General features: G+C 48.6%; 1 protein-coding gene across 2 annotated transcripts; it reads right to left on the bottom strand.

Moving 5' to 3' along the window:
* Positions 1-586: 586 nt before the first annotated feature.
* On the bottom strand, positions 587-25,978 carry LOC143843944 (uncharacterized). Of its 2 annotated transcripts, XM_077350807.1 has the most exons (5): positions 25,603-25,855; positions 16,171-16,246; positions 9,380-9,519; positions 2,376-3,286; positions 587-893 (listed from the first exon to the last, which is right to left on the bottom strand). In XM_077350807.1, the coding sequence occupies exons 1-4, from the start codon at positions 25,701-25,703 to the stop codon at positions 3,235-3,237; spliced, it is 369 nt and encodes a 122-aa protein (XP_077206922.1). In that variant the 5' UTR covers positions 25,704-25,855; the 3' UTR covers positions 587-893; positions 2,376-3,234. The 2 variants fall into 2 exon arrangements, with proteins under 2 accessions (XP_077206922.1, XP_077206923.1); XM_077350808.1 differs by lacking the exons at positions 587-893; positions 2,376-3,286 and adding an exon at positions 8,773-8,909 and having other exon boundaries at positions 25,603-25,978.
* Between the last annotated feature and the right edge of the window lie 823 nt (positions 25,979-26,801).

Raw genomic sequence — 26,801 nt, 5'->3', positions numbered from 1 at the left:
TGTTATTAGGAACGGCTCAACGCTGGCTGGTGATTCTGTCTCCTCTCAAACAAATGAATGTATGACTCCTGACCCTAAATAAGCAGAAAACACTTATTTGCCGTTCCTCATTCAAACCCTGCCTTCATTTCAACTGGGTCAGGCAGCAAATGCAGAGCAACGGCTGTCGTATTGTGTGACTTCCATAAATTACTTTGTCATTACGCAACGAATGATGAAAAATATGGTTTAGAGGGCATGCCCAAAAGCCCGACCAACAACTGCCCAGTATGATTTCCTTTCATTCAGTAATTTGACTAAAACATTTATGCCGATCATTTCCTGGCTTTAGAACCTAAAGGAGGCAGAAATGAAGCCGTTTGTCTACTGAGACTGCTATTCCCATGTGTTACAGGCCAGTGTGGTCTGTCAAACTTATCTGGCAGAATGTGGGTGAAGAGGCCTGTTGAGCAGATCACACCAGACTAGAGATGTGAAGGTGGGGGGATGGGGAAGAATAGTTCCTTTTTTCCTCAAGACCTTTTCAGTTTTTCCAAAGAAAAAAATAGAAATTTGGGGAAGTACTGAAAAAAAAACCAATGAAACATTTTAGAATGAATGAAAAGTTTTTTAAGACAATGTGGGCTTGCTGTAGACTAGCTGGCATGGGCTCGTGGTAATTGTAGTCCACATTTTGGCCACCCCTGCTGTGGATGTATACAGTTCTCAAATACAAGATGTCTTTCTGTGCCTAGAAGGAAACCATATCTTCATGATGGTGGAGTGCAGGGCTTTCAGGGCTTCTGTGGCAGTTCTGGTCGGACTCTTATAGCTGAACTTTTCACCTCTTCCTCAAACTGCCATGAAGCAGATGCCCACAAACTGAGGATCAAGTGGCTTATTGCTCTACATTGCTGAAGGAGGAAAAAGATCAGAAGTAGGTGAGGAAGTAAGTTATAAACAAAGGATAAAACTAATTTAGGCTTGATAGGACAGCAAGGACTGCACGCATTTTAGTTTTTCTAAACATTTTGATGGGAGGAGTTTCCCCCCATAGCCTCAACATTTCTGGAAGCTTCCCATCTGAAGATGAGACCAAGGAAAGGTTTACAGACCAGATAAGCCTTTCTGAGGCACCAAACTTGGGGACAATCTGGTGGCTGCTTTTAAGAATGCAAAGGACCTTGACATCTGCTCTCAGGAACTCAGCTCTACTTTCTCCTGCGTGGAACTACAGTCTTACTGAATCATAATTGCACACAAGTCGGATGGAAGACTGCATAGGAACAAGCTGATTGGATGATGACTTAAGCAAACCACACCCAACCGCCATCATACCTGATTCTGCATGGGAACTGAGCTACAAAACTATATGGAAGCCAGCCCTGTTGAACTCAGTGAGACTTTCCTCTGGGAAAACACACATAGGACAGGGCTAAAAAATCTTATTACCTCTGGCTCAGAACATGATATGCGAAGCATGGGCATCAGAATGTATTAGTAGAATTCTGAGAAATAGGGATGGGGAGACTGAGGTTAAAATCCCTCTCTGCCTATCTGCTTCACAGGGTTGCTCTGAGGCCAAAACAGGGAAGGCAAAAACCACACATGGCACCCCAAACGCCTTGGAAGAAAAGCAAGTTAAGAATGTACTAGATAGACCGTTTCCACACTGGGAATTTTGCTGCCCTGGCTCCTGTGCAGGAGCACAAATCTAGGGTGGACGAGGTACACTGGGCCAAAACCTCCCCCATGCAAGGGCAGGAAGAGCTGGGGTAACCTGTCCCAGCTCAAACTCCAGCCTGCAGCCTGGCAAAACAGCCTCCAGTGCAGAAACAGTCTATAGAAAGACAAATGTACACATCCACCAGAGTAGGGTCTGGCCTATGAGAGTCTTAAAGACGCTTTGGACTGTGAAAGGCTCAGACACAGGAGGCAGATTCCTCCCTCGCTTTGAAAATGCTGCCGGTTCAATGTAGAATTCCACAAGCATAAACATCGTACCTCCTACTTTCTTAGAGCCAATCCAATCCTGAGGCACAATTCAACCCAGGGCACCGTTAGAAGAAACTTCCCCTGAAGATTCTAGAGCAGGTTTTCTCACCCTGGGTTTTGGGAAACCACAGGGTTTCTTGATGCCACTGGGTTTCCTGGATGGGTGGGAGTTTTGTTGTTTTTTACTTTATTGTGTGATATGACCACGTGCAGTCATGTTGGCCCACTCGCCCACTCCCAAAACGGCCAATGATGAGCCTGGAGGAGATGGAAAGCGGAGGGGCTCCTGGAGAACATGTCCACAGCTATGCTTCCCAACCATATTCTGCACCATCACTCCACTCCTGGCGCTTCTCACCTAATTATGTCTATGTGTAGAGAGAACGAAACATTGGTCTTACCTGTCGCTGGAGGGATGACCTCGGCGGCGGTGGGTGGGGGCAGCAATTGTTCCCGGGAATTGATAGAAAAGGATGGCCGCTGGTGGAAGCAGCCTTCCCAGGTGCTCCCGCTGGTGCTACTGGAGGGAAAGGTCGGGCAGGCGCGGCAGGGGAAGGCAGGCAGCACAACCGGTCCCTTGGTTGGGAAAGGGAGGGAATACTTGGTGGCTGGCGTGGAGTTGGAGCAGGACCTAGGCGGTTATTCGGGGCAATCTCGCCCTCTGGTGGAAGCATGGCCAGGGCGGACATCGCAGGGAGCCACCGAGCCCGCTCCCAGGGTTGGAAGCGCTTAATAGCTGCCTTTCTCTCTGCCAGATGGGGCAGGTGGACTGGCTGGGGGCAGCTGGGGGCCCCTACTGGCTGGGGGCAGCTTTTCCATTTCCGATCCCACAATGGCATTGTGCAGAAACCTCTGATTTCGCTCCTGGGAGCTCTGTGAAAAGCCTGTGTGCTGTACTGGATGACAGGCTAGATGGCTGTAGGTGTCACAATCACCTGGGCAGCCAGAGTCACAATTGGCTAGCAATGGGAGGGAATACTTGGTGGCTGGTGTGGGCACTCATGAAGGAGTGAAAGACAGCAAACAAAACAGCAGAGCATCAGATCTACAAACCGTATCAGTAAAGGACATGTAAACAATGAACAGAGGGAGCCCAAGCTACCACTCAGCTGAAGAAGGGAAAAGAGCAAGAGTTTCTAATAATCTTCCAGTCCTCTGACTAGACTAGAATGAGTCAACAGGCCCCGTAAGATACAACAAACAGATGTTTTCAAAAGACACTAGTCACTGTCATTCAGAATGATGATTTCCGTCTTGCAGCTACCAGCACCTCCAGTCTTCCAGGACAGTTTTGCTGACCAAGGAATTTGCCCTGCAGGGACACAGAAACATTTCTCACATATATACTCAGACGGAACTTAAACAGTACTCGGCAGCTTGATAAAACCATGCAAATGGATAAACAATAAGTAGCCATAATCTTCTGGCATTGATTATCATTTCTTTGTTGTACTCAATTCTATTCATATAACAGAATTAACTTGGCGTGTTCTTGTGTTTCCTTTTTTCCCCTTTTTTCCTCCTTCCACCTGTGACATTGGTTTAACAGTCGATCTTACAATTCTCTAATACTTACAGATGTGATTTGCTAACTTGTAATGAACCGACACCGTGACAGGCGAAGGTAGCAGAGGCATATGCATTGCACAGAGTGCTTCTTCAGTAGAGATAACCGCTGTTCAGTTCAAATGTATGCATGCATCCTACCCACATAGAGGGAGCTAATTCTCAGCAGTGTCACTGCATAGGTAGTCGAAATTCCGTTAACTTGTTCAAAGGTAGAAAAAGTGGTCTTTGTATAATAAAACAAAGTCATGTAATAATAAGCCTTTTGGACACACAACTCTTTTAATTTACCTTCTGAGGTTTCTAGCATTAACCAATTGTTAAAGGTAAATTTAAAAATAAAATTACAATATCAGTCTTGCATGTTTACCGTAAGTGTAGATTCCGCACGATTAAAACATAGTAATAACAATTTATATTCTATTTTGGACCTCTCGGAGGAGTTCACGTGTAACTTCCTCTGTAGTTCTTGCAACAGACTGCAAGGGATCTCTGTTTTTGTTCTCCATGCTACAGAGAGAGGATCCAGGCCTAAGTGTGTAACGAAGGAAACATCTGAACCTGGAGCTGTTAGACTCACAGGCTAGTACAAGGAGAGCCAGCATGGGATAAAGGTTACAGTTTCACAGGAGAATTTGGGAGACCTGGGTCTGAGTCCCTACTCTACCATGGAATTCTGTTGGGCAGCCTTGGTCCAGTCATACTCTCTCTGCCTAACCAAACTCATAAGGTCAATGTGAGGATAAAAGTGAAAAGAGGAGAGCGCTGAAAGCTACTTTGGGTCTCTACTGGGGGGAAAGTAGGGCATAAATGGTGTAAATAGATCAAAAGAAATAACATCCTATTTAAGGATATTTTCTCTACAGAAAAACTGGCAACCCTACTAATAGCAACGGATATAGCGGAGTTTATTTGGCTGATGACTTGTTGTGTCACCGCCCACCCAAAGGGTTTCACAGCAACTTACCTTAAAAACAGCAAGGTAAAAAGAACATTATTAAAACAGACATAAAATACTAGCATCAAAATATTAGAATATCAAAACATGTGGATATCACTAATAACAACAGCCAAAATATGCAGAATATCCTTGAAAGGCCAGGCTAAACAATCTGGCCTTGCACAACCCGCAGAAACTAAAGAACGATGACGACACCTCTTGCTAAGTTTCACAACTTGCTAATTCAGTATCGGTATTTTGGAAACGGGAGCAGCTTTGCTTTGCCATGCCCATCGGTTGGTTTGTTTCCATAGCGAGTCAGAGCCACTTCACTCTGCATGTGACAGTTCCGCGACCACGTGTTGCGCTGTCAAAAACAGGCAGCGTGCGAGCGAAGAGGAATGCGTATCTCCACACACGCAGGGAAGCACCAACAGAAGCCGTGATTTGCCATGGCTGCACACCTATTGTCTCTTGGGAGCAACAAGCTTCCCAGTTCTTTTAAGTGATTACTGCAGGCAAGACTGCCAGCGTAGCAAAACGGCTGTAGCCAGCAGAGTGATATTGTGGATGCCGACACACGCGCCAGCTCTCACTCTTTAAAGCAAGAATACCACATTCGGTTCCACGGTCGCTCTGTTACCCTAGGACACTCTCGTAGGAAACAGTGTTCTTGCCACCACACTCCCAGTGGTATACCTCCTCTGAAGAAGGGAGCGGTGACTCACAAGAGCTCCCACCCTGCCACAATTTTCATTAACAGCTACTGGACTCTCACTCTTGGCTACTGTCCACCTGTCCTTGTCCAAATGCGTAGCCTGATGGAGAAATCCCAAAAGTGCTGTTTACCCTGTGCTAAGATGCCATTTCCGCAATTGCAGGACAGTGCTACGCAGAGTGCTTGAGGAATTCCTGAGAGGACAGCCACCCTGTTATCCCGCAATCAAAAGCTGCTAGTTCACACCGCCTGGCGCAGTCCAGGAACGGTGGTATTCCCCTGATGCCTACTGCTCTGACATGAAAGGTTGTTAGAAGAGCTTTTTTTATACCCCACTTTTCACAACCTGAATGAGTCCCAAAGTGTCTTACAAACACCCTCTCCTTCATCTCCCCACAGCAGACATCTTGTGAGGGGGGGGGGGGGGTCTGAGAGCGCTCTAAGAGAACTGTTCTAAGAGAACTGTGGCTAGCCTACAGTCACCCTCCCTAGCTGGCTGCATGTGGAGAAGTGGAGAATCAAACCTGGTTCTCCAGGGTACATTGCTTTTTAACCTCGCTCTCACGCACGCGCCCGTTCCAACAGTCTGCAAAAGTTTAAACGGTGGCAACTTCGAGGCGACGCTGCCGCCCTTCCCTTTTCCTCCTTGTTCCCAAAAGCGAGGGGGGGGGGGGCGGACAAGCGCCTTCTGCAAGGGTTCCCCGACGCGGGCGGGAGCGGCAGAGTCAGCCGTGCTTGCCCGGCGGGGATTCCCACTCGGCGGCAGCCTCCCGAGTCGTCCGTCTCCTTCCCCTCGCCGCCGACTCCCGGCCAGCTCAGCCCCGAAGTCCCCCCCCCCCCAAATGCCTACCAGGCTCGCTGCGATGTCCGTCTGGCCCCGGGAGGAGAGGGGGAGCCGGGCATGGCGCTGCAGAGGCCCTTGCCCCGGGCGGACCGGCCCGCTTCTCTTCCCCGGCGCAGTGCAGACGGCCCCCGCCCGCCCGCGCTCCCCCGAGCAATGGGGACGGCAACGTGCTCTCCCCGGAAGGTTCGCCGAGAGTCTTCCCCGGCCAGACCCTCGGCGGGGGAGGGGGCGGGGGAGGGGGAGAGGGGTGAGGGAGGCTCGCCTGGGCTGCGCTCGGGAGCTGGACGGAGCCCTCCTGGAGCAGAAAGAAAAACGCGAGCTGGATCGGCCGGAGTGGAGTGGAGCGCTTCCCTCTCGCCCCCTGCCCTCTGGAGGGTTCGCCCCCAAGGCACACGCTGCCCGCCCCTGGCTCAGGCCCGCACAATTCGCTGGACTGGGCAGGGAAGTTGTCTTCTGGGGCACAATTCAAACCCCCAAAGCCACATGGGCTAGAGAATGGGCATTTGATGTGCTTTCCCAGGTCTGCTCTGCATGGGGCACAAATATCAGTAGAGCTGCCAAAAAGGACCTTTCAGTGTCATCTGGAAATGATCTCTGGCACCCAGTGACACTCTAAGATCATGTCCTGTTTCTTTAGTTGACTGTTATTCCCTGCCTTTCTCCCCAGCAGAGACCCAAAGTGCCTATGAGATCATTCTCTCCATTTTATCTTCACAACAACCCTGCAAGGTAGGGGAGGCTGAGAATGTGAATGGACCAACATCACTCAGCAAGCTTTCCTGGCAGGCTGGGGATATGAACCTCTGATTCCCAGATTCCCGGCTGACGCTGTAACCGCCACTTCTGGGATCCCCAATGTGGTTTCTGTGAGCACCGTCAAGGCTGCCTGCCCTTTCCAGGGCCCACCAAGCGGTTTTAAGAAGCAGATGGGGCCAGGCAGGGCCACTGCACAAGAGTCAACACTTACTGAAGCCAAGTTGTGGCACTAATTCGGTGGCTGGTTCCGCTTCCTGTGGCAGCCACTTTGTTGCCACGGCCACCATGTACCCACAGGGTCAAAGATGTTGGGGGTCCTTGCCCTGCTTACCTACGGGATTGGTTACCTCCTTATGACCCCCGCAGGGCACTCTGCTCTGCGGGTATGAATCTCTTAATGGTCCCAGGGCCCCCGGAGGCCCCAGGACATGTTGGAATGAGCTCCCAGACAAGCTGCGGGCTCTGACGGGACTCTATGAGCTCTTCCGTCAGGCGTTTGGTTAGAGCCGGGCGGTTGATCCCAGGGTGTGAGATCTGATCCCTCTTCCCCCCCTCTGGTTCCTGTGTATTAGATGGTACCAGCCCTAGTGGTTCTCAACCATGACCCCTTCGGCGCCAAAGCCCAGCAAGGACCCGCCGGACGAGCTGCCAGTTTAACACTGTGGAGGGGCTTCCACCGGACCCCCAGACAAGGCCATAAGTGACCCGCCACAGGAGGTGACTGGAGGGGGGCGAGGGCCCTGCCCGGGGGAGGGGACTGCCGCCACCACATCCACGTTGCTCACTGTCCCGCTCCGGGCCAGGGCCTTTTTGGTCCTAGCCCCTGCCTGGTGGAAGGAATTCCCAGACAAGCCGCGGGCTCTGACCGGACTCCCTGAGTTCCGCGGAGCCTGCAAACCAGAGCTCTTTCATCAGGCATTTGGTTAGAGCCGGGCGGTTGATCCCAGATACCTGGTATCTCCCCCTCCTCCCCCCACCTTTGGTTCCTGTGCATTGTATTAGGCCAGTGGTTCTCAACCTTTTCTTTGCCACGACCCCAACTTCAGCGCCGAAGCCCAGCGGGGACCCACCAAAAGAGCTGCCAGTTTAGCGCTGCAGAGGAGCTTCCACTGGACCCCCAGACGTGGCCCGCAGGAGGTGACGGGAGGGGGCGAGGGCCCTGCTCAGGGGAGGGGGCTGCTGCCACTACGTCCACATTACTCGCTGTCCCACTCCGGGCTGGGCTTAGGCACGCGTCATGCTCCCTTGGCTCACCGCTTCTCTCCTTTCTCCCTTCTTTAGCCACGGGGGCGGGGGGATTCCGACGCAGCCCTGCTGCAGAGCGCGCAGGGCTTGCCGGACGGAATCAGGAGAGATGGGACAACTTTGGACCCGCAGAGGGAGGGGGTCGCTTTCCTGCCAGCTCTGAAAGGGCTGATCAAAGTATTTAGACGCATTCCTCGGCAGGCACTGGCGCAACCCTCCCGACATGCTAGGCAGCTGCAGAAGGAGCCAGTGGAACACTGGAAACGCATGTGCACACATGCACACAACAATTGAGGCGGCCTGGAGGCAGGCATTGCCATGGCTCCACCGCCTCTACCCACCACTGCCCACTGCCCGCCACCACACGCTTCCACAGGCTGCCACCGCCACCACAGTGGCAGGCAACCTGGCAACCCTGGGGGAGGGCCCAGGCAACCCCAAGTGGGGCCCTGATCCCAAGGTTGAGAACCACTGTATTAGACGGTACCGGTCCTAATGGTCCAATGCGTGAGTAGAGGTGGATTTTATGTTGTGTACACCGCCAATTTTATGATGCTTGGGTTTATTTTTAGGATTACTGGGGATTGTTTTAAGATATGTTTCATCATGTGACTTCTTATATATTTTATTTTTTCTGTGAACCGTGAGCAGCGGTATTAAAAGTCTAATTTATTTATTTGTTTGCTTGTTTATTTATTTATACATACCGCCCATCCATATAGCTCTGGGTGGTTTACAGAAAATAAATAAAACATCATGCTGGCTGCTGGCCAGAAAGGTTTCACACCCCCAAAAGTTAAACACACCCCTTTCTCTACCCTCACTTTCCATTGATCCTGCATCTTTGTGTGTGTCTGTGTGTACACCTGAGAGAGAGAAAGAGGGGGAGAGAGAGAGAGGGAGTAGGCTTGTCAATAAGATCATAGCAAGAAGGTTCCATGCATGACTTTGCAGTTCACAATTCAATTCATAGAGTCTCCCTTTCAAAATCCACTAATTTCTTTTACTGGTCTATTCATTTGAGCAAATGTCTCAATCCATTATTGGCCAATGTGTGAAATGGGACATGAGACTAGATGAATCATTTTGTCTGATCTAGCATGCCTGCTCTTTTGTTAAATATACAAAACAAGAGGTTGGGATGAAATAAGGCGCTGCTTACTTGTGTTAAGTGATCTTGGGTATGACGTCAACCAAGGTCCATCTAGCACCAGAAGCCCAGAATGGGATGCCACCTATCCCCCCCCCCATTCTTCTTCTAAAGCAGTCATGATTCCTAGGACCTATTATACGAAGCTTTTTTTGGGGGGGGATATCCATGTGTGTCTACTCTCACCTCTGGATTCTGATGAGGGCAGGGGTGAGCAAACTTAGGACTGCACCTTCTGGCAGCTTTTCTCCAGTCTTGAAGTACATGCATACAGCAGCAGCAAGCATCTCTTCTTTGGTGCATAAGAGGAAGGAAATGAAGTAGTCCTAAGGAAGAGAGTTTTAAAAGAATTAACCCAGATATGCCTTCCAAGCCTGAATTAGGAAGAGAAGAAAACTCACGCAGACTGAAGCTTGAATTGTGTGATCTCTACAGGGATGGCTGCATCAAGTCCCTAAGAGCACCACTGTACAACTATGCTTTTGAAGAACTTCCATCTGGCTAGCCAGCTGCCTAAGTGGTGTCAGAAGCTTCATGTACATGCATAAAGGTAAGCAGCATTAGGCAAGGCCACGGAGGTAATTCAAGGCACGGGAGAGAGTCCTGAGGATACCTCCCTCCTTCTTTCAGAATGGAAAGCTGCAAACGGACATTTTGTTAATTAACTTATTAAAATACTAGGGGCAAAGCCCATTGTATCCAAGAATACAACGGGCACTAGAGCTTGGCAGTGGGAAGAGGAAGGGGATGAGTTGTCCAGTCTGTAAGGGCATGGGGTTGAATGTGTGTGTTGTGTGGGAGGTTGTGGTGGCATGGTGGCAAATGAGGCCATGGGTGTGGAGATATGGGTGTCAAGAACCTGTGGTTTGGAATGTTAGTTGAGTGTGGGAGAAGACTGACCTTTGGGAATTGTGGCATTGTAGTTACAGATGAGCTTTCCAGAGCCATGTCTTCAGATATGTGAAGGGAAAATCAGACTGGAGATTACATGGCAACCAATTCCCCCCAGTTCTGTGTCATTTCCCTTCTTGTGGGAATTAGGGCACAGACACCGAAATGCCCCTCTGCCCTAATACACATGGGGTAGTCACAGTACACAAGTGTCCACCCTGCTCCTTCTGTCTGCATTTTTTCACTGTTGATAAAATGTTATGTGCCCACATGCTTCTTTCATGGTTGCTCCTTAGAAGAACTGATTTTTGTACCCTAGTGCTTACTACCCAAAGGAGTCTCAAAGCGGTTCACAAACACCTTTTCCATTCGTCTCTCCACAATAGTCAACCTGTGAGGTATGTGGGGTTGTGAGAGGTCTGAGAGAACTGGGAATGGGCCGCAGTGACCCAACAGGCCTCAGGTGTCTCAAAGCATTTTCCAATCCTCTTCCCTTCCTCTCCCTCTCACTATTTACAGTTTCAGGCTGTAAGTATTTATTTAGATCTTCCTGCACTTTCCAGACTTACAGGACTAATGCTGGACTGCCTGTCTGTGCCCCAGAACACAAACAGTTGCTGGTAAGGGCTGGCCATAGCCCATAGCCCAGGAGGGACACACCTGCACCACTCCCTCCCAACTGCAGGCAAAAATGGCTCCTTTGAAGGCTGGACTCAGAGGAATTGTACGAGTTTGAAGTCCCACCTCCAAACCTCCGGGAATATTTCCAACCCAGGAGTAGCTAACCTCCAGGTGGAACCTGGAGAGCTCCTGGAATTACAGCTCACCTGCAGAGTATAAAGATCATCACCCAGGCAGAAAGGGCTACTTTGGAGAGGGTTGTGGTAGAGAAGAAACATTTAAGGTCTCCCACACTGTTGTTGAATTGAAAGACTTGAGGCCTACTGCACAGGGTTGTTGTGCAGATGAGACAAAAAAAACAACAGTTATGTCTGCAGAATAACGCTGTGCAGTGGCCTCAAACCTGCAGAGAGTTGCAAAGAAGAAAGACACATGGCTTGGCTGTGTCTAACCTCCGGCCAGAGCAGTATTTTAAGTGAAAAGGGGCTTTGCTGTGGCCTCCCTGTCAGCCATCTGTTTGTCAGAAGGGGAAAGTCCCCCCCCCTCAAAAGGAAGGCCCTCAGGCTCCCCTGCGTTGCTCTTGGAAAGGCCTCCCTCCCCTCAGTCAGGGGCTGCTAAAGGCTCCCTCCCAGCAGGCCTGAAGGGGGGGGAGGGGGAGCACTCTGCAGCCTCCGGCCAGCTTTCTCAGGGTTCTGAGGCAAGTGGCAGTTGGACATGGCAGTTAGGACAGCCTTGGGGCGAAAAGGGCTGGCACAGCCTGTCCAGGCCTCTGTTCTCATCCCTCTCGCAGCCCTACTGACCTCCTCTCCCTTTGCTGGTCAGGAGCAGACTGGCAGCCATTTCTCCAGATTGCCCCTGACTGGATGGAATTTTGGTCTGTCTTGGTGAGGGGCCTTCCGATTGGCCCCTCCGCTTGTCAGTCCAGGGCCATGGGACCAATTGTTGCCCTTCCTCATCATGGACTGAGCCCACCCCAACACCCCTTACTGTTTTATTAAGAGGGAAAAGATTTATATCCTGCCAGTCCTCCTGGTTCAAGGTGTAGCCCACAAGCGTCCTGCGCTTGACATGCATCAAAACCCATCTTTCCAAAGAGCAGTTTTCCAAAGAGTGGCTGCAAAGCATTTGCTGTTAATGGGAAATTCAACAGTTGTTCTTCTTTGGCTTTGCCCCCCTGCTGAGAAGAAAAGTAGCGGCTATCCTGTGCTGGGTAAGGGAATACCGGGTGACTAGGGAAAGAGCACAATGCTTTTGTGAAGGGGGCTGCGGAAACGTGCAATTCAAGGGCTAGCCATGCATCAAGACCACTACATCTGCCCATCCTGCACTTTCACTACTACACCTGCTTGTGTGGAAGGTTGCCATCAGAAGAACTGCAAAACCACCGGGCAACTGGAAAGAGCAGCTTTTGGCAGTGAGGCAGAAGGAAGAGGCTCAGTCATTGATAAAGCTGATAGATGTTAACACGGTTTCTCATGCGCCGTATTAGCGGAATAGCAACCCTTTCAGTTTGCGTTTCTGTGGGCAGGAAGTTAGTTGCTTATGTTTGGGAGATCTCTGATAAGGAAGGAAAGTCAGTGGAGAAACAGTACACTGCTTATGACAGCTTGGAACAGAGAGGGGTAACATGTTTAACTGAATATTTAGAGTCAGGGTTAATGACAGCTGGAAGTGTGAAATGTATTTCCGGCCAAAAGATGAGGATTAAAAAGGTTGTTGGGAAATGTAATGGAAAATATGAAAACTGCAGCCCTGCACATGTTTGCTTGGGATTGGATCCTACTGAAATCAGTGGGCCTTATTGATGAGTAAAGGTGCATAAGAACAGCTCCTATTGCGTATTTTACTGCATGTGGTTCAGAATACATATAAATAGAAGCAGACTGCATGAAACATAGCTTGCTGTTGAAAAAGAAGAAGAAGAAGAAGAATGGGTTCTTATATGCTGCTTTTCTCTACCTGAAGGAGGCTCAAAGCGGCTTACAGTTGCCTTCCCTTTCCTCTCCCCACAACAGACACCCTGTGAGGTGGGTGAGGCTGAGAGAGCGCTGATATCACTGAAGAAGAAGAAGAGTTGGTTCTTATATGCCGCTTTTCTCTACACAAAGGAGGCTCAAAGCGGCTTATGTTCTCTTTCCCTTTCCTCTCCCTACAACAGACACCCTGTGAGGAAGGTGAGGCTGAGAGAGCCCTGATATTTCTGCCCAGTCAGAGCAGTTTTCTCAGTACTGTGGTGAGTCCAAAGTCACCCAGCTGGCTGCATGTGGGGGAGTGGGGAATCAAACCCAGTTCTCCAGATTAGAGGTCACAGCTCTTAACCACTACAATACACTGGCACCAAAGATACTGAAAAAATAGCATTGTCAACATTCTGTTTCCGGGATACTTGGATCCGCCATGGCTCAATATTGTCCCTGGCCCATTGCACACCCCTCCCTTTCCCACTTGACAGGCGTACTGGCGATGTTTATTTCTTGGGCTCTTCCCCCCCCCCCGTGGGACCGAAAGTGTCTTATCAGTGCATACTTCTCTCCTGCATGTCTGCCTCACAACAACTTTGTGAGGCAGGTGAGACTGACTGGTCCAAAGTCATCCATCGTGTAGTGGTTAAAAAGCAATGTACCCTGGAGAACCAGGTTTGATTCTCCACTTCTCCACATGCAGCCAGCTAGGGAGGGTGACTGTAGGCTAGCCACAGTCCTCTTAGAACAGTTCTCTTAGAGCGCTCTCAGACCCCCCCCCCCCACAAGATGTCTGCTGTGGGGAGATGAAGGAGAGGGTGTTTGTAAGACACTTTGGGACTCATTCAGGTTGTGAAAAGTGGGGTATAAAAAAAGCTCTTCTGACAACCTTTCATGTCAGAGCAGTAGGCATCAGAGGAACACCACCGTTCCTGGACTGCGCCAGGCGGTGTGAACTAGCAGCTTTTGATTGCGGGATAACAGGGTGGCTGTCCTCTCAGGAATTCCTCAAGCACTCTGCGTAGCACTGTCCTGCAATTGCGGAAATGGCATCTTAGCACAGGGTAAACAGCACTTTTGGGATTTCTCCGTCAGGCTACGCATTTGGACAGTGTAACTACCACGGATAGGAAAAGGACAGGTGGACAGTAGCCAAGAGTGAGAGTCCAGTAGCTGTTAATGAAATTTGTGGCAGGGTGGGAGCTCTTGTGAGTCACCGCTCCCTTCTTCAGAGGAGGTATACCACTGGGAGTGTGGTGGCAAGAACACTGTTTCCTACGAGAGTGTCCTAGGGTAACCGAGCGACCGTGGAACCGAATGTGGTATCCTCCACATGCAGCCAGCTGGGTGACCTTGGGCTCAATATGGCACTGACAAAGCTGTTCTGACGGAGCAGTAATGTCAGGGCTCTCTCAGCCTCACCCACCTCACAAGGTGCCTGTTGTGGGGAGAGGAAAGGAAAGGCGACTGTAAGCCGCTTTGAGACTCCTTTGAATAGAGAAAAGGGGCATATAAGAACCAACTCTTCTTCTTCTTCTAAAATTGGAGATAGAGTGAGTAACTGTGCGGGGACGGGGAGTGACAAGGAGGCCATCACCAAGTAACTTTTTGCAAGAAAAGTCTGCACAGGCTCCCAGTGACAAAAAGGGAACTCGAGCTCCGTTGGAAAAGTCCACATGTGTCATGGAATTCAATTTTTAATGTGAATAGCTTGGCATTGGAAAATGTAATAAATAATACAATCATTATTTTCATTACATTTTTACCCCACGCATTCTGGAGGCTCCGGGCTGCTCACAAAGGGCTAAGATATATAAACAAGACATTAAATATTAGGTTTGAAAATGCTAACTAAGTACGGTAAGTCAGTTTCTCGCTACCTCCTTCCCCAAGTGAAAAAGAGGCAAGATTAATAGATTTATTCAGATGGCATTTTGTTAGATGGGACGTAGGTAGGGAGGCCAGCAACTATAAGCATCAGACAGGCATAGCATAAGCCAAAGGTCTCTTGGCTTCATCTGTGCTGATGTTTATTATGGGGGGGGGGGCAAGGCTAGTCTGATCTGTGCTTGCCATTTGCATTGTTTTATCAAGCAGCCGAGTACTGCTTAATTTCCGTTTGACTACATAGGTGAAAGATTGATGTGATCTGAAGAGAAACCAGAGTATCGGAGAGTAAATACTCTTCCAGCTCTATGACAACCCTGTATGCAGCTTTTGTTGATTTGAAATCGGCTTTTGACTCTGTGTCAAGGGAATTACTATGGGAGAAATTAGATAAGACTAACATAGATAAGTGTCTTCTATTTTTGATACGTCCTATGTATGAAAATACTACCATCAGAATTAAGTGTAATGCCTATGGTCATCTGACTAATTCTATTAAGGCACTTAAGGGAGTTAAGCAGGGTTGTGTTCTATCACCCCTACTGTTTAACATCTTTATAAATGATATGGTTGAACATTTTCAGAATAGTGAATTACATCCCCCCAGATTAGCTAACAACCATATCTCACTACTGCTGTATGCAGATGACGCTGTCCTGTTATCAAGGACGCCAAATGGAATGAGAAGGGCCTTGGTTCTACTGGCTACTTACTGCCGATTGAACCAGCTAGAGGTCAATCATTCAAAAACAAAGATTATGGGTTTTGGTAACAAGCCTAAAGCATATACATGGTGTCTCAATTCATCACCCATAGAACAGGTCAGATTTTACAAATATCGGGGAGTACTATTCCAATCAAATGGCCGTAGAAACTCCCATATATCATATATCTCCTCACATGTCCAGAGAAGCTCAGGTGCCATTCAGAAATTCTTCTGGCACAAAGTTGGGCGTAATGTTCCCGCAGCCCTTAAGCTGTTCAAGGTAAAACCTCTAGCACAGATCATGCATGGGGCCGCATTGTGTATAAATGTCAATATTTCCAGCCTAGAAAAGACCCAAGCTAAATTTTTAAGATCCCTGCTTCAAGTACCAACCAGCATTTCCAATGCTGCAATCCGGGTAGAAGCAGGAATGTATTCTGTCCAGACCAGAATATGGATATGTACGTCCACGTAATGGTTAAAATTGCTTCTTTCCACAAAGGGTTTGCTTTACCTAATTGATGTCTGAATCATTGGTTGTGTTGTGGATATCCACTCTTGAGAAAAAACTTTGCTCATATGGTCTATCCAAACAGTTAATACTGTCTCTGAGTTTCAACCGAGCAAAGGAAATGATAATACAAAGAATCTTAGATATCCATCGCCAACAGGATTTCAATCAAGTAAAAAATCCACTGTTTCCATAGCCTCCACTTAATAATTTGAGACCATTACCTTATTTATCTAATCTTGTTTCCCCAGAACATAGGAAATCATTTACTCTTTTACAATATAACATGCTCCCATCCGCTTCTAGGAAAGGCTTATTCAAAAAAAACACCCATCTGTGATCTTATAGCTGGAATGTTTTTAAATTCTATAATATTTTAGTTATCAATTTTTTTATGTACCTTGTTAATGCCTTGGTCAGCAAAACTGTCATGGAAGACTGGAGGTGCTGGTAGCTGCAAGATGAAAATCATCATTCTGAATGAGAGTGAAAATACAATACGTCAGTAGTGACTTTTGAAAATATCTGTTTGTTGTATCTTATGGGTTCTGTTTACTAATTCTAGTCTAGTCAGAGGACTGGAAGATTATTAGAAACTCTTGCTCTTTTCCCTTTCAGCTGAGTGGTAGCTTGGGGGTTCCCTCTGTTCATTGTTTACATGTCCTTTACTGATACTGTTTGTAGAACTGATGCTCTGCTGTCTTTCACACCTTCATCAGTGTTGCATCTGGACGCACTTAGGCGTTTTCAAGGTGATTTTGAAACTACAACGTGTTGAAATGTGTCAGGAACTGCTTGTAGTGGATTCGTGTCTGGAGACCGGTGAGTTTTAAATTTTCATGTAGGCATGTCAGTAGTGTGTATTTATTTATTTTATTTATATTTACTTGGATTTTAATACCACCCATTCTTTGCGGCTCTGGGCAGTTTACATGGAACACTGCATATATTTACATGGAAACTTATAACGATCTATAACATTATATAATTTTCAATAGATCACAATCTAACAGTAACAGTTACAACATAACATGAATAACAACAATGCTGGGGAGATCAAATTGTTCAGTCATGGGAAGGTGTCTGAGGGGGGACCAGAAGATGTTCCGAGGTGGTCCGCTTCAAGCGAACGCCTGGTGGAGGAGCTCCCTTTTGCAGGCCCTGCAGAACTGTGGGAGTTCAGGCAGGGCTCTGGTTTCCTCAGGGATCTTGTTCCAACAGGTAGGGGCCAGGGCCGAGAAGGCTCCGACCCTTGTTGAGGTCCGACGCGCTTCTCTGGGGCCAGGGATCCGCAGCCAGTTGGAGGTGGCAGAACGTAAGGCTCTTTGGGGGATATAGGCAGGGAGGCGATCTCTCAAATACATGCTTGGTATGCCTGGTATGTTTCTTATTACTTTTCTGTATCAAATGTGGCCCCTGTGGCACAAATTGATGTTAGTTGTACTTTACAAACATATTATTTCTGCAGTTCAGCAAAGCCACAGAAGCGTGCATTCCCACTGACTGAATGTACATTTAAGGCCACAGTTGGACTTCCGTGAGGGAAGTCATCCACAGATGGTCAGGTCATGCTTCTGCTCACTGAGGTAGGGCTAGTCATATTCAAATGATTTTTAGTGGCCGTAATGGGTGACCATGGGCTGGCCTTCCAGTTTCAGATAGCCCTCCAGTTTCAGATAGCTCCTGGCTAGCTCCACTCACCCTTTTCCCACTATTTAATTGCAAGATGAGTGAAGGAAAAACTCCAGGGGCTGCACCCACTCGCAGATCCAGCACAATAGGCCTGAAGACGAAGAAGGGCTTCAAGTAGTCAGTTGAGAACCTGACCAAGGCTTTTGGGCTGGGGCCTCAGACTACGAAGAAGGGCCTCATGGAGGCAGCTGACTCCCTGCCCGAGGTTTCGGGGCTGGTGTACACAGGCGTGCAATCGGCAGCCTCTGCAGAGTGAGCCCCCGAAGTCCCGGGGGTGGGTTCCTCTGCCACCAGCCGGGACTAGAAGGTGGATGACCCAGAGCACTGTGGGAGTCTCAAGGGGCTGGCCTACCCCAGTGGTGAAACCGCTCCAGTCCACAGGGAAATGCCTAGTTGTGGGGCAGAGCCCTTGCAGGAGAAGAGACCACCCCAGGAGTAGGGGGCGCTCCAAGGTGTCTGGCAGGAATGGGGCAAGGTCAAGCGCCCCACACCTGGGCACCAGAGAAAATGTGTGTGTGTGGTGGAAGGCAGCCTGTGAGTCAGCATCCACCCTACTTCCTCCCATCATGGTGCTGGCAGTAGTTTCCAACACAGGGCCCCCCACAGGTGGTGGTTTGAGCAGACTCTGCCCAGCCAACTGTGACTCTGGCTGCCCAGGTGATTGTGACACCTACAGCCATCTAGCCTGTCATCCAGTGCAGCACACAGGCTTTTCACAGAGCTCCCAGGAGCAATATGAAAAGTGGTTCCTGCAGAATGCCCCTGTGCGATCGCAAACCGAAAAGCTGCCCCCGGCCAGTAGGGGCCCCCAGCTGCCCCCAGCCAGTCCACCTGCCCCATCTGGCAGAGAGAAAGGCAGTTATGAAACGCATCCAACCCTGGGAGCGGGCTCGGTGGCGCCCTGAGATGTCCGCCCTGGCCATGCTTCAGGGCGAGATTGCCCCACGCCAGCCACCAAGTATTCCCTCCCTTTCCCAACCAAGGGATCGCTTGCGCTGGCTGCCTTCCCCTGCTGCGCCTGCCCGACTTTTCCCTCCTATAGCACCAGCGGGAGCACCTCGGAAGGCTGCTTCCACCAGCGGCCATCCTTTTTTATTAATTCCGGGGAATAATTGCTGCCCCCACCCACCGCCGCCGAGGTCATCCCTCCAGCGACAGGTAAGACCAATGTTTCGTTCTCTCTACACATAGACATAATTAGGTGAGAAGGCGACAGTATACAGCCTTGCCGAACTCCAGATTAGAACTCCAGATTAGAGGCTGCTGCTATTAACTACTACATAATGCTGGGTCTTTGGTTTGTGTATCCTAGGGACTAGTACCTTCTGGTTGCAGCTTTCGAGGTCACAGGCAAAGTCTTTTCCAGTCCTGTTGCCTGTGGTAGTGGATGCTTCAATGGGCAATTATTAGACCTCAGCTTTTATATATATGTAGTCTGCCCCTAAACCAGTAGTTCTCAACCTGGGGGCTGGGACTCCTTTGGGGGTTGAATGACCCTTTTGCAGGGGTCTCAGCACCTTGGCCGGTGCGGGGTGCCGCCATTGTTGCCGCTCCTGCAGGGGCCACACAACAGCCTTGCGGGGTAGATGGAGATAGAGCGTTTGTCTGTCTGGAGCAGCAGAAAAGAGCGAGATTGGCTTGGTGAGACAAGAGGCAGAACTGAACTGAGAAATCCCAGGAAAAAAAACAATTTATATACAATCATGAACAATGGATCTTTACGCCATATTTCAGTTTCGGTTTAATTTCTGTGAAAGAACACTTGCACAATTTTATGGTTGGTGGTCTTCACAACAAGGGGAACTGTATTAAGGGGTCGCGGCATCAGGAAGGTTGAGAACTACTGCCCGAAACAGTGGGTATTATTTCACAGAGAACATTACCCAACTCAAAGAAAGCAATGCCAGATCGGAAGTTGTGGCGGCAGTTGTGCTATAGCTAAGAGTCAGATTCGCCAGAATGGCTCTCATCATCCTCATTCATACAAAAAACAGGGTTGCACTTACCTGTAACTGTTGTTCATCGAGTGGGGTTCTGTGCAGTCCCACATGGGTTCTGCGGAATCGCAGGCCTGCTTCGGAGATATAACCAGCCAACATAAGCTCAAAAAGACTCCCAAGAGTGCCAGCCCCTCCCCTCACAGAGTGACTTTCCCGCCCAGAGTCACGTGATGTGGGAGGAGCTAGCACTCTTCCCTCACTCCTTCCCTTTTGCCGCTTATCAATCAATACTACGCGGCCCAGCGGGGATGGAGGGAGGGTTGTGTGACTGCACAGAAGACCACTAGATGAACAACAGTTACAGGTAAGCGCAAGCCTGTTTTCATCTTTGTGGGTTCTGTGCAGTCCCACATGGGAGACTAGCAAGATCACTCACCGTGGAGATGGGGTGGGCTATGCGTGCTGTATTGATTGCAACACTGCCTTTCCCACCGTAGCATCCGTTGCGGAGTCAACGTCCAGGGAAGAGTGACGCACAAGAGTCCCCGGTGTTGACCACGTAGCCGCCCTGCAGATATCGGACAGTGGAAGTCCAGCTGCAAATGCTGCCGAGGTCGCTTGGGCTCTGGTCGAATGAGCAGATACTTTGAAAGGACAGTCACGCTGTGATACTCTGTAAGCATGCTGGATCGCCTGCACCACCCATCTGGAGAGTGTTTGAGCAGATGCCCTTTTACCTTATTAACCCCTTTAAAGCGCACAAAAAGCGACCTATCAGTTCTGAAATGTTGCGTTCTATCCAAATAAAAAAGAATTGCTCGTCTCACGTCTAATGTGTGCATATGTCTCTCAAACTGTGTAGTTGGATCTGGAAAGAAGGTTGGAAGTATGATTGATTGGCCTAAGTGGAACTTTGACACGATCTTGGGCAAAAAATTGAGGCTAGGGCGTAGCAATACTTTGTCCTTATATCGTTATAGGAAGGGAGGCTCCATTGATGATGCTGCTAACTCCCCTACTCGACGAGCAGAAGTAATCGCAGTCAAAAATACGACCTTGTGTGATAGAAACGACAAGTCCGTAGTTGCCAATGGTTCAAATGGTTTATGAGTCAGCATAGAAAGAACAAGTGACAAGCTCCATTGAGGGATTACAGGAGTTGTAGGAGGGAGCAATTTTTGTAAACCTTTTAAAAACATGTGGGACATTGGGTGTGAAAATATAGGTTTGCCATTTATAAAACTATGTGAGGCTGAAACTGCCGCCAGGTGAACTTTAATGGATGAATTGGCCAGTCCACTCTGTTTTAAGGAGGTTAAATAAGACATCACTTCATTGAGGCTACACGTACACGGGTCGCACTTCGTAGAAAGACACCACATTTCAAATCTCCTCCACTTAGCATCATAAGACTTACGAGTGGAAGGTTTCCTAGCCGCTTCCAAAATAAAATTTACCGACAGGTTGGGGACGGCTGTATCAGCCATGCTGTTAGATGTAGAGGCCTGGGGTTGGGGTGAAGAATTTTGCCCCAATGCAGGAGGTCGTGGTGATCTGGGAGATGCACAAACTTGCCTTGGGCTAGGCGGTATAGTGTGGGAAACCACGTTTTCTGTGGCCAAAACGGTGCCCCGAATAACCACCCAGGTCCTGCTCCAACTCCACGCCAGGCACCAAGTATTCCCTCCCTTTCCCAACCAAGGGAGCGGTTGCGCTGGCTGCCTTCCCCTGCCGCGCCTGCCCGACTTTTCCCTCCAGTAGCACCAGCGGGAGCACCTGGGAAGGCTGCTTCCACCAGCGGCCATCCTTTTTTATTAATTCCCGGGAACAATTGCTGCCCCCACCCACCGCTGCCGAGGTCATCCCTCCAGCGACAGGTAAGACCAATGTTTCGTTCTCTCTACGCATAGACATAATTAGGTGAGAGGCCTGGAGTGGAGTGATGGTGCAGAATATGGTTGGGAAAACAGGGTTGCACTTACCTGTAACTGTTGTTCATCGAGTGGTCTTCTGTGCAGACACACATGGGTTCTGCGAAGATCGCAGGCCTGCCACGGAGAATTAACTAGCCAGCTCAAAGCAAAAAAGGCCTCCCAAGAGTGCTCACCCCTCCCCTCACAGAGTGACTTTCCCGCCCAAAGTCACGTGATGTGGGAGGAGTTAGCACTCTCCCCTCAGTCCTTTCCCCTTGCCGCTCAGCGGGGTATCAATAAGTTGCAGCCCAGGGGGATGGAGGGAGGGTTGTGTGACTGCACAGAAGACCACTCGATGAACAACAGTTACAGGTAAGTGTAACCCGGTTTTCATCTTCGTGGCTTCGGTGCAGTCCCACATGGGAGATTAACAAGATGATACAGCAATGGAGATGGGATGGGCTATTAGCGGATTATTGATCTTAACACCGCTTTTCCCACTGCTGCATCTTTTCCAGAGTCAACGTCAATAGAGTAGTGGCGCATGAAGGTGCCAGGCATTGACCATGTCGCTGCTCTGCAAATGTCACGCATCGGAAGGTTAGCCGCAAACGCTGCAGATGATGCTTGTGCCCGTGTGGAGTGCGCTTTAATCCCGAACGGACAGTCTAAGCCAGAAGCCTTGCATGCCAGAGAAATTGCTTGTACAATCCATCTTGAAATGCTTTGCGCAGATGCAGCTTTACCTTTTCTTGCACCCCAAAAACAGATAAAAAGAGACTTATCTTGTCTAAATTCTTTGGTTCTGTCCAAATAAAAAAGTATGGCTCTGCGAACGTCAAGTGTATGCATTTGTGTTTCAAATTGAGAGGTGGGTTGTGGAAAAAACACTGGGAGGACCAAAGATTGTCCCATGTGGAACTTGGAAACTACCTTTGGAAGAAAAGAGACACTAGGACGTAGTATAATTTTGTCAGGAAAAATTTGTAAAAATGGAGGCTCAGAGGATAGTGCCGTGATTTCCCCACTCTACATGCTGAGGTTATTGCAACCAAAAATGCAACTTTGAATGACAAAAAAGACAAGTCCGACTTGGCCAGAGGTTCAAAAGGTTTATGAGTTAAACGAGATAAAACAAGGGATTGACTCTATTGTGAGATTACAGGAACATTAGGTGGGAACACATTCTTTAAACCTTTCAAAAGCTTTGTAGTTAAAGGATGAGCAAAAACAGTTTTACCGTCGACCATTTCATGAGAAGCGTAAATAGCCGCTAGGTGCACTTTGATAGAAGAATTGGATAGTCCTCTATCTTTCAACTTAACTAAATAAGAAAAAATGATAGGTAAAGGACAGGAGTTTGCAACCTTATTAGACTCTGCCGCCCATTTCGCAAAATTGTCCCACTTCGCAGCATAGGAGCGGCGAGTGGAAGGCTTGCGGGCGGCTTCCAAAATCTGGTCTATGCTCAAGTCTTCTACAAACCTACCCTCCAGACTGTCAGGTGGAGGGGTTGGGGGTTTGGATGCAGGTGCTCTCCCCAAGTTAGGAGATCTGCCTGGATCGGCAGGTGAAGATACCTCCCTTTGGCCAATCGAAAGAGAGTGGGGAACCATGTCTTTTGCATCCAAAGGGCGTGACACAGATGCATTGAGTGCCGTCTGCTACTAATTTGGTCACCATCCTGTTTATTAATCCGAACGGAGGGAAGGCATAAAAAAGGGATCCCTTCCAACAATGGAGGAAGGCATCTCCCAGTGAGGCCGGATCTATTCCTCCCCTGGAATAAAACTGAGTGCACTTTGTGTTTTGATGAGTTGCAAACAAATCCACAGTTGGTTGACCCCACTGAAGAAAAATGGGGCTTATACAGGATGGGTTGAGAGACCACTCCTGAACCATGTTTACATCCCTGCTTAACGCGTCTGCCCATGTGTTCAGTGATCCGGCAATGTGGATGGCAGACAAGGTTGTTTGATTGGACACAGCCCAGTCCCAAATCACTGTCGCTTCTCGGCATAGTCTTTTGGACTTGGTGCCTCCCTGTTTTTTTATGTAAAAAACTGCTGCCATATTGTCCGATGCTACCAGGACATGTTTTTCTGTAAACAGGTCTGAAAAGAAAGAAAGAGCATGTCTTATGGCTCGCAGTTCCAAAATATTGATATGTAAAAATTTTTCTGCCTCACTCCAGCGACCACTAGTGGCATGCTGGAGGCAATGAGCCCCCCAACCTTCCAGAGAGGCGTCTGTGTAAAGGAGCAAATCCTCTTGTTGCAACCCAAAAGGTACCCCTGTAGCTAAATTTGAAGGGATGGTCCACCATTTGAGAGATCGGGAAACCGAACGGGGTAATGTGAAGTGTTTCCAACTGTTGACTGCATGTGGTTTACAGATTGACAAAAACCACAGCTGCAAAGGTCTCATTTTTAGTCTAGCAAACGGTGTAACAGCAGTGGTGGATGACATATGTCCTAACAATGTCTGTATTTCATGAACAGACCTGGATCTGACTTTGGTAGATTTTAATGCCAAGGCTGAAATCTTATCGATCCTCGCTGGGGGTAAATATACCATCCCATTCTCACCATCCAGCCATGCACCAATGAACTCTAAAGCACGCTTTGGAGTAAGAATGGATTTCTTGTAGTTCACATTAAAACCCAAGGTATGTAATAGCTGGAGAGAGGTAGACACAGAAGTTGAAAGGTCTTCTGCTGAGTGCCCAATTAAAAGCCAGTCATTAAGATACGGATAAACCTGAATACCCTGCTTCCTGAGGTATGCTATTACCACGTGAATGACTTTAGTGAATACTCGTGGGGCAGATGCCAAGCCAAACGGGAGCACTTTAAATTCATAGTGATTACTCCCCACATAAAATCTGAGAAATCTTGTACAGGATGCATTAATCATGATATGAAAATATGCATCCTTGAGATCCACCTTGGCGAACCATAACTTTTTTGATAAAAGAGGAATCAATTCAGCGAGGGACAGCATACGAAAACGTTTGACCTCAATAAACACGTTCAGTGCCCATAGGTCTAAAATAGGTCGTTTCCCTCCATCCTTCTTGTCTACAAGGAAGTATTTGGAGTAAAACCCTTGCGTGGTGGGCGCAGGACCCAAGCACTGCACTGCTCCTTTGTCTTTAAGATCCGCCACCTCTGACAGAATGTCAGGTGAACGTGAATCCCAATGGGTACATGGAGTATTAAAATCGGGAACACTCAGGAACTCCAAATAATAACCATTCTTTATTCTAGAAAGGACCCAAGCATTTGGTGTAATATCATACCAACCATGTAAATTGCCAAAAAGCCCGCCAACTGTGACGGACTGCTGTGGCAGTCATTGTGATTGGGTCTGTCGGACCCTATTATCCCTGTCAGACCCATTCTGACGGGTACGTCCCCCACCTCTCCTATGGTTCGCTTTTATTTGAGGCCAGTGGCACATTTAAGACTAAAAAGGTTTTATTCAAAGGAAAGGATGACTGGCAAATTAGTGTACAGCACAATAAAGGTATTCAGTAGATAGAAGGACCAGACTGGAGTAACAGCATTCATTTGGCTTTATCCCAAGGGGAAACATATTGAAGGAAATAAATAGATCACAATGGGAGGTGTGTGGACTGGTAACTTCCTTTTCAACATATCTGAAGAAGTGTGCATGCACGTGCAAGCTTAATACTTCGAATATAACTTTGGTGGTCTGAAAAGTGCCATGGGTCCCAAACTTTGTTCTGCCCACCTGAATCTTGTTTTTGTTTGTCAGTCATTTGGACAATCGTGTCATGAGGCAGCGTCAGACCTGCAGGGATTCCTCAGAGGATGGACTGAGTTGTGATGAGACAGGCAGAGCCCCAACAGCCTAGCAGCCTGCCCGGTCTAGAGTTCAGATCCAACCGAAGAACAGGCAGATCAGGACCCTGAGGAGGAGTGCCTGCAGAAGCGCCTCAAACCAGTTGCCAGCCCTGCTGGAGTCTGACTGTATCTCATCAGGCTGACAGCTCCCCCCACCAGACAGCGGCATGCCATTGGAGGCAGCATTAAGAGGCACCGGACAGCTACAAGACGCAGCGCAAGGCTTTTGGCCCACCGTGGGTTGCTTCAAAGAGATATGTGTTCTCAGGATGAGGCCTGAGCCAGCAGAAGATCCCTATTTAAAAGCAGCTGGGAGCCCAAGCTTGCGTGGAAGCAACCCGTCATCCAGCCACAACGCTGACACCACCATGCCTTTGCAAGACTGGACTTTTGATCTACACCCCTGGATTTGTCCTACCTGCTTGATTGGAACTTTTCGCCTTTGATTTGGCTCCCACGACCATGCTCTCCCCTTGCCCAGCTCAGTTTAGACTCCATCCAGCTGCTGCAACCGGACATCCCTCTGCCAGGGGGAGTAGCCAACAGAACTCGTCAAAGACAGCATCAATTGTATTTCTTAGGGGATGAGTTTGTATTAGCCAGCAAAGACAAGGATAGAAATCTGGAGCTTGGAAAGGAGGAAATGATGCCACTGTTACTGCAACCGAGTCTCTGATTCTATGAGAGGAGAGACTGGAAAGGAAAGAGCCCTAAAGCTCTTTTGCTACTGCCCTCTAGTGGTCAGGGGAGGTATTGTGTGGTGAAGCAAGTCCAGAGGCAATATGAAAATGACAGGCTGCAACGTCTGACCATCCTCAGATCCTGGAGGCATCCGTTTAGTGATCTCAGAAATAACTGATCACCTTCAGTTGGGGGGAAAAGCACACCCCTATGTTATGACGTCCAGCTAAAGGGAATTCATGGGGTTCAACCACAGGACTGCCTTTGGATTAAGCGGCTGAACGTCCTCCTTACAATGGACGAAGAGACTTCACTCCCCTGCAGAGATATGTGGAACCGATACTGGCTGAGACAGCTCCTTAGAGTAAGTAAAATACTTAATTGAGACACTCAGTAATGGGTTTAAACTACAAGTACAACGATATAGGTTAGATATCAGGAAAAACAATGTTCACAGTCAGAGTAGTTCAGCAGTGGAATAGGCTGCCTAAGGAGGTGGAGAGCTCCCCCTCACTGGCAGTCTTCAAGCAAAGGTTGGATACACACTTTTCTTGGATGCTTTAGGATGCTTAGGGCTGATCCTGCGTTGAGCAGGGGGTTGGACTAGATGGCCTGTATGGCCCCTTCCAACTCTATGATTCTATAAGCCCAGACTCATGTTCATGTACTCTGCTAGGGCCCCCTGAATCCTTAAAAGATCATGGCATCCGGCCCTCTCAATTCCTGGCAAATAGAAGGGGAAGAAATGGAGATAGTGACAGATTTTATTTTCCTGGGCTCCAAGATCACTGCAGATGGGGACTGCAGCAAAGAAATTAAAAGACGCTTGCTCCTGGGGAGGAAAGCTATGGCAAATCTAGACAGCATCCTAAAAAGCAGAGACATCACCCTGCCAACAAAAGTGCGTTTGGTCAAGGCTTCCCAGTTGCAATGTAT

The sequence above is a fragment of the Paroedura picta genome, chromosome 8 (assembly GCF_049243985.1).
Source record: "Paroedura picta isolate Pp20150507F chromosome 8, Ppicta_v3.0, whole genome shotgun sequence".
Taxonomy (NCBI): Eukaryota; Metazoa; Chordata; class Lepidosauria; order Squamata; family Gekkonidae; genus Paroedura; species Paroedura picta.
This window is presented reverse-complemented; position numbering and strand designations above follow the sequence as displayed.

What these genes read in the sequence shown, in the direction of transcription:
- LOC143843944 (XM_077350807.1), bottom strand. Translation starts at nt 25,703, where the DNA reads ATGTCCGGTTGCAGCAGCTGGATGGAGTCTAAACTGAGCTGGGCAAGG. An exon ending in CTGACCAAGGCATTAACAAG is followed by an intron (nt 9,520 to 16,170) that starts GTACATAAAAAA and finishes TCTCTTCCTTAG; the next exon opens with GACTACTTCATTTCCTTCCT. An exon ending in GCCCTCATCAGAATCCAGAG is followed by an intron (nt 3,287 to 9,379) that starts GTGAGAGTAGAC and finishes GTGTCCCTGCAG; the next exon opens with GGCAAATTCCTTGGTCAGCA.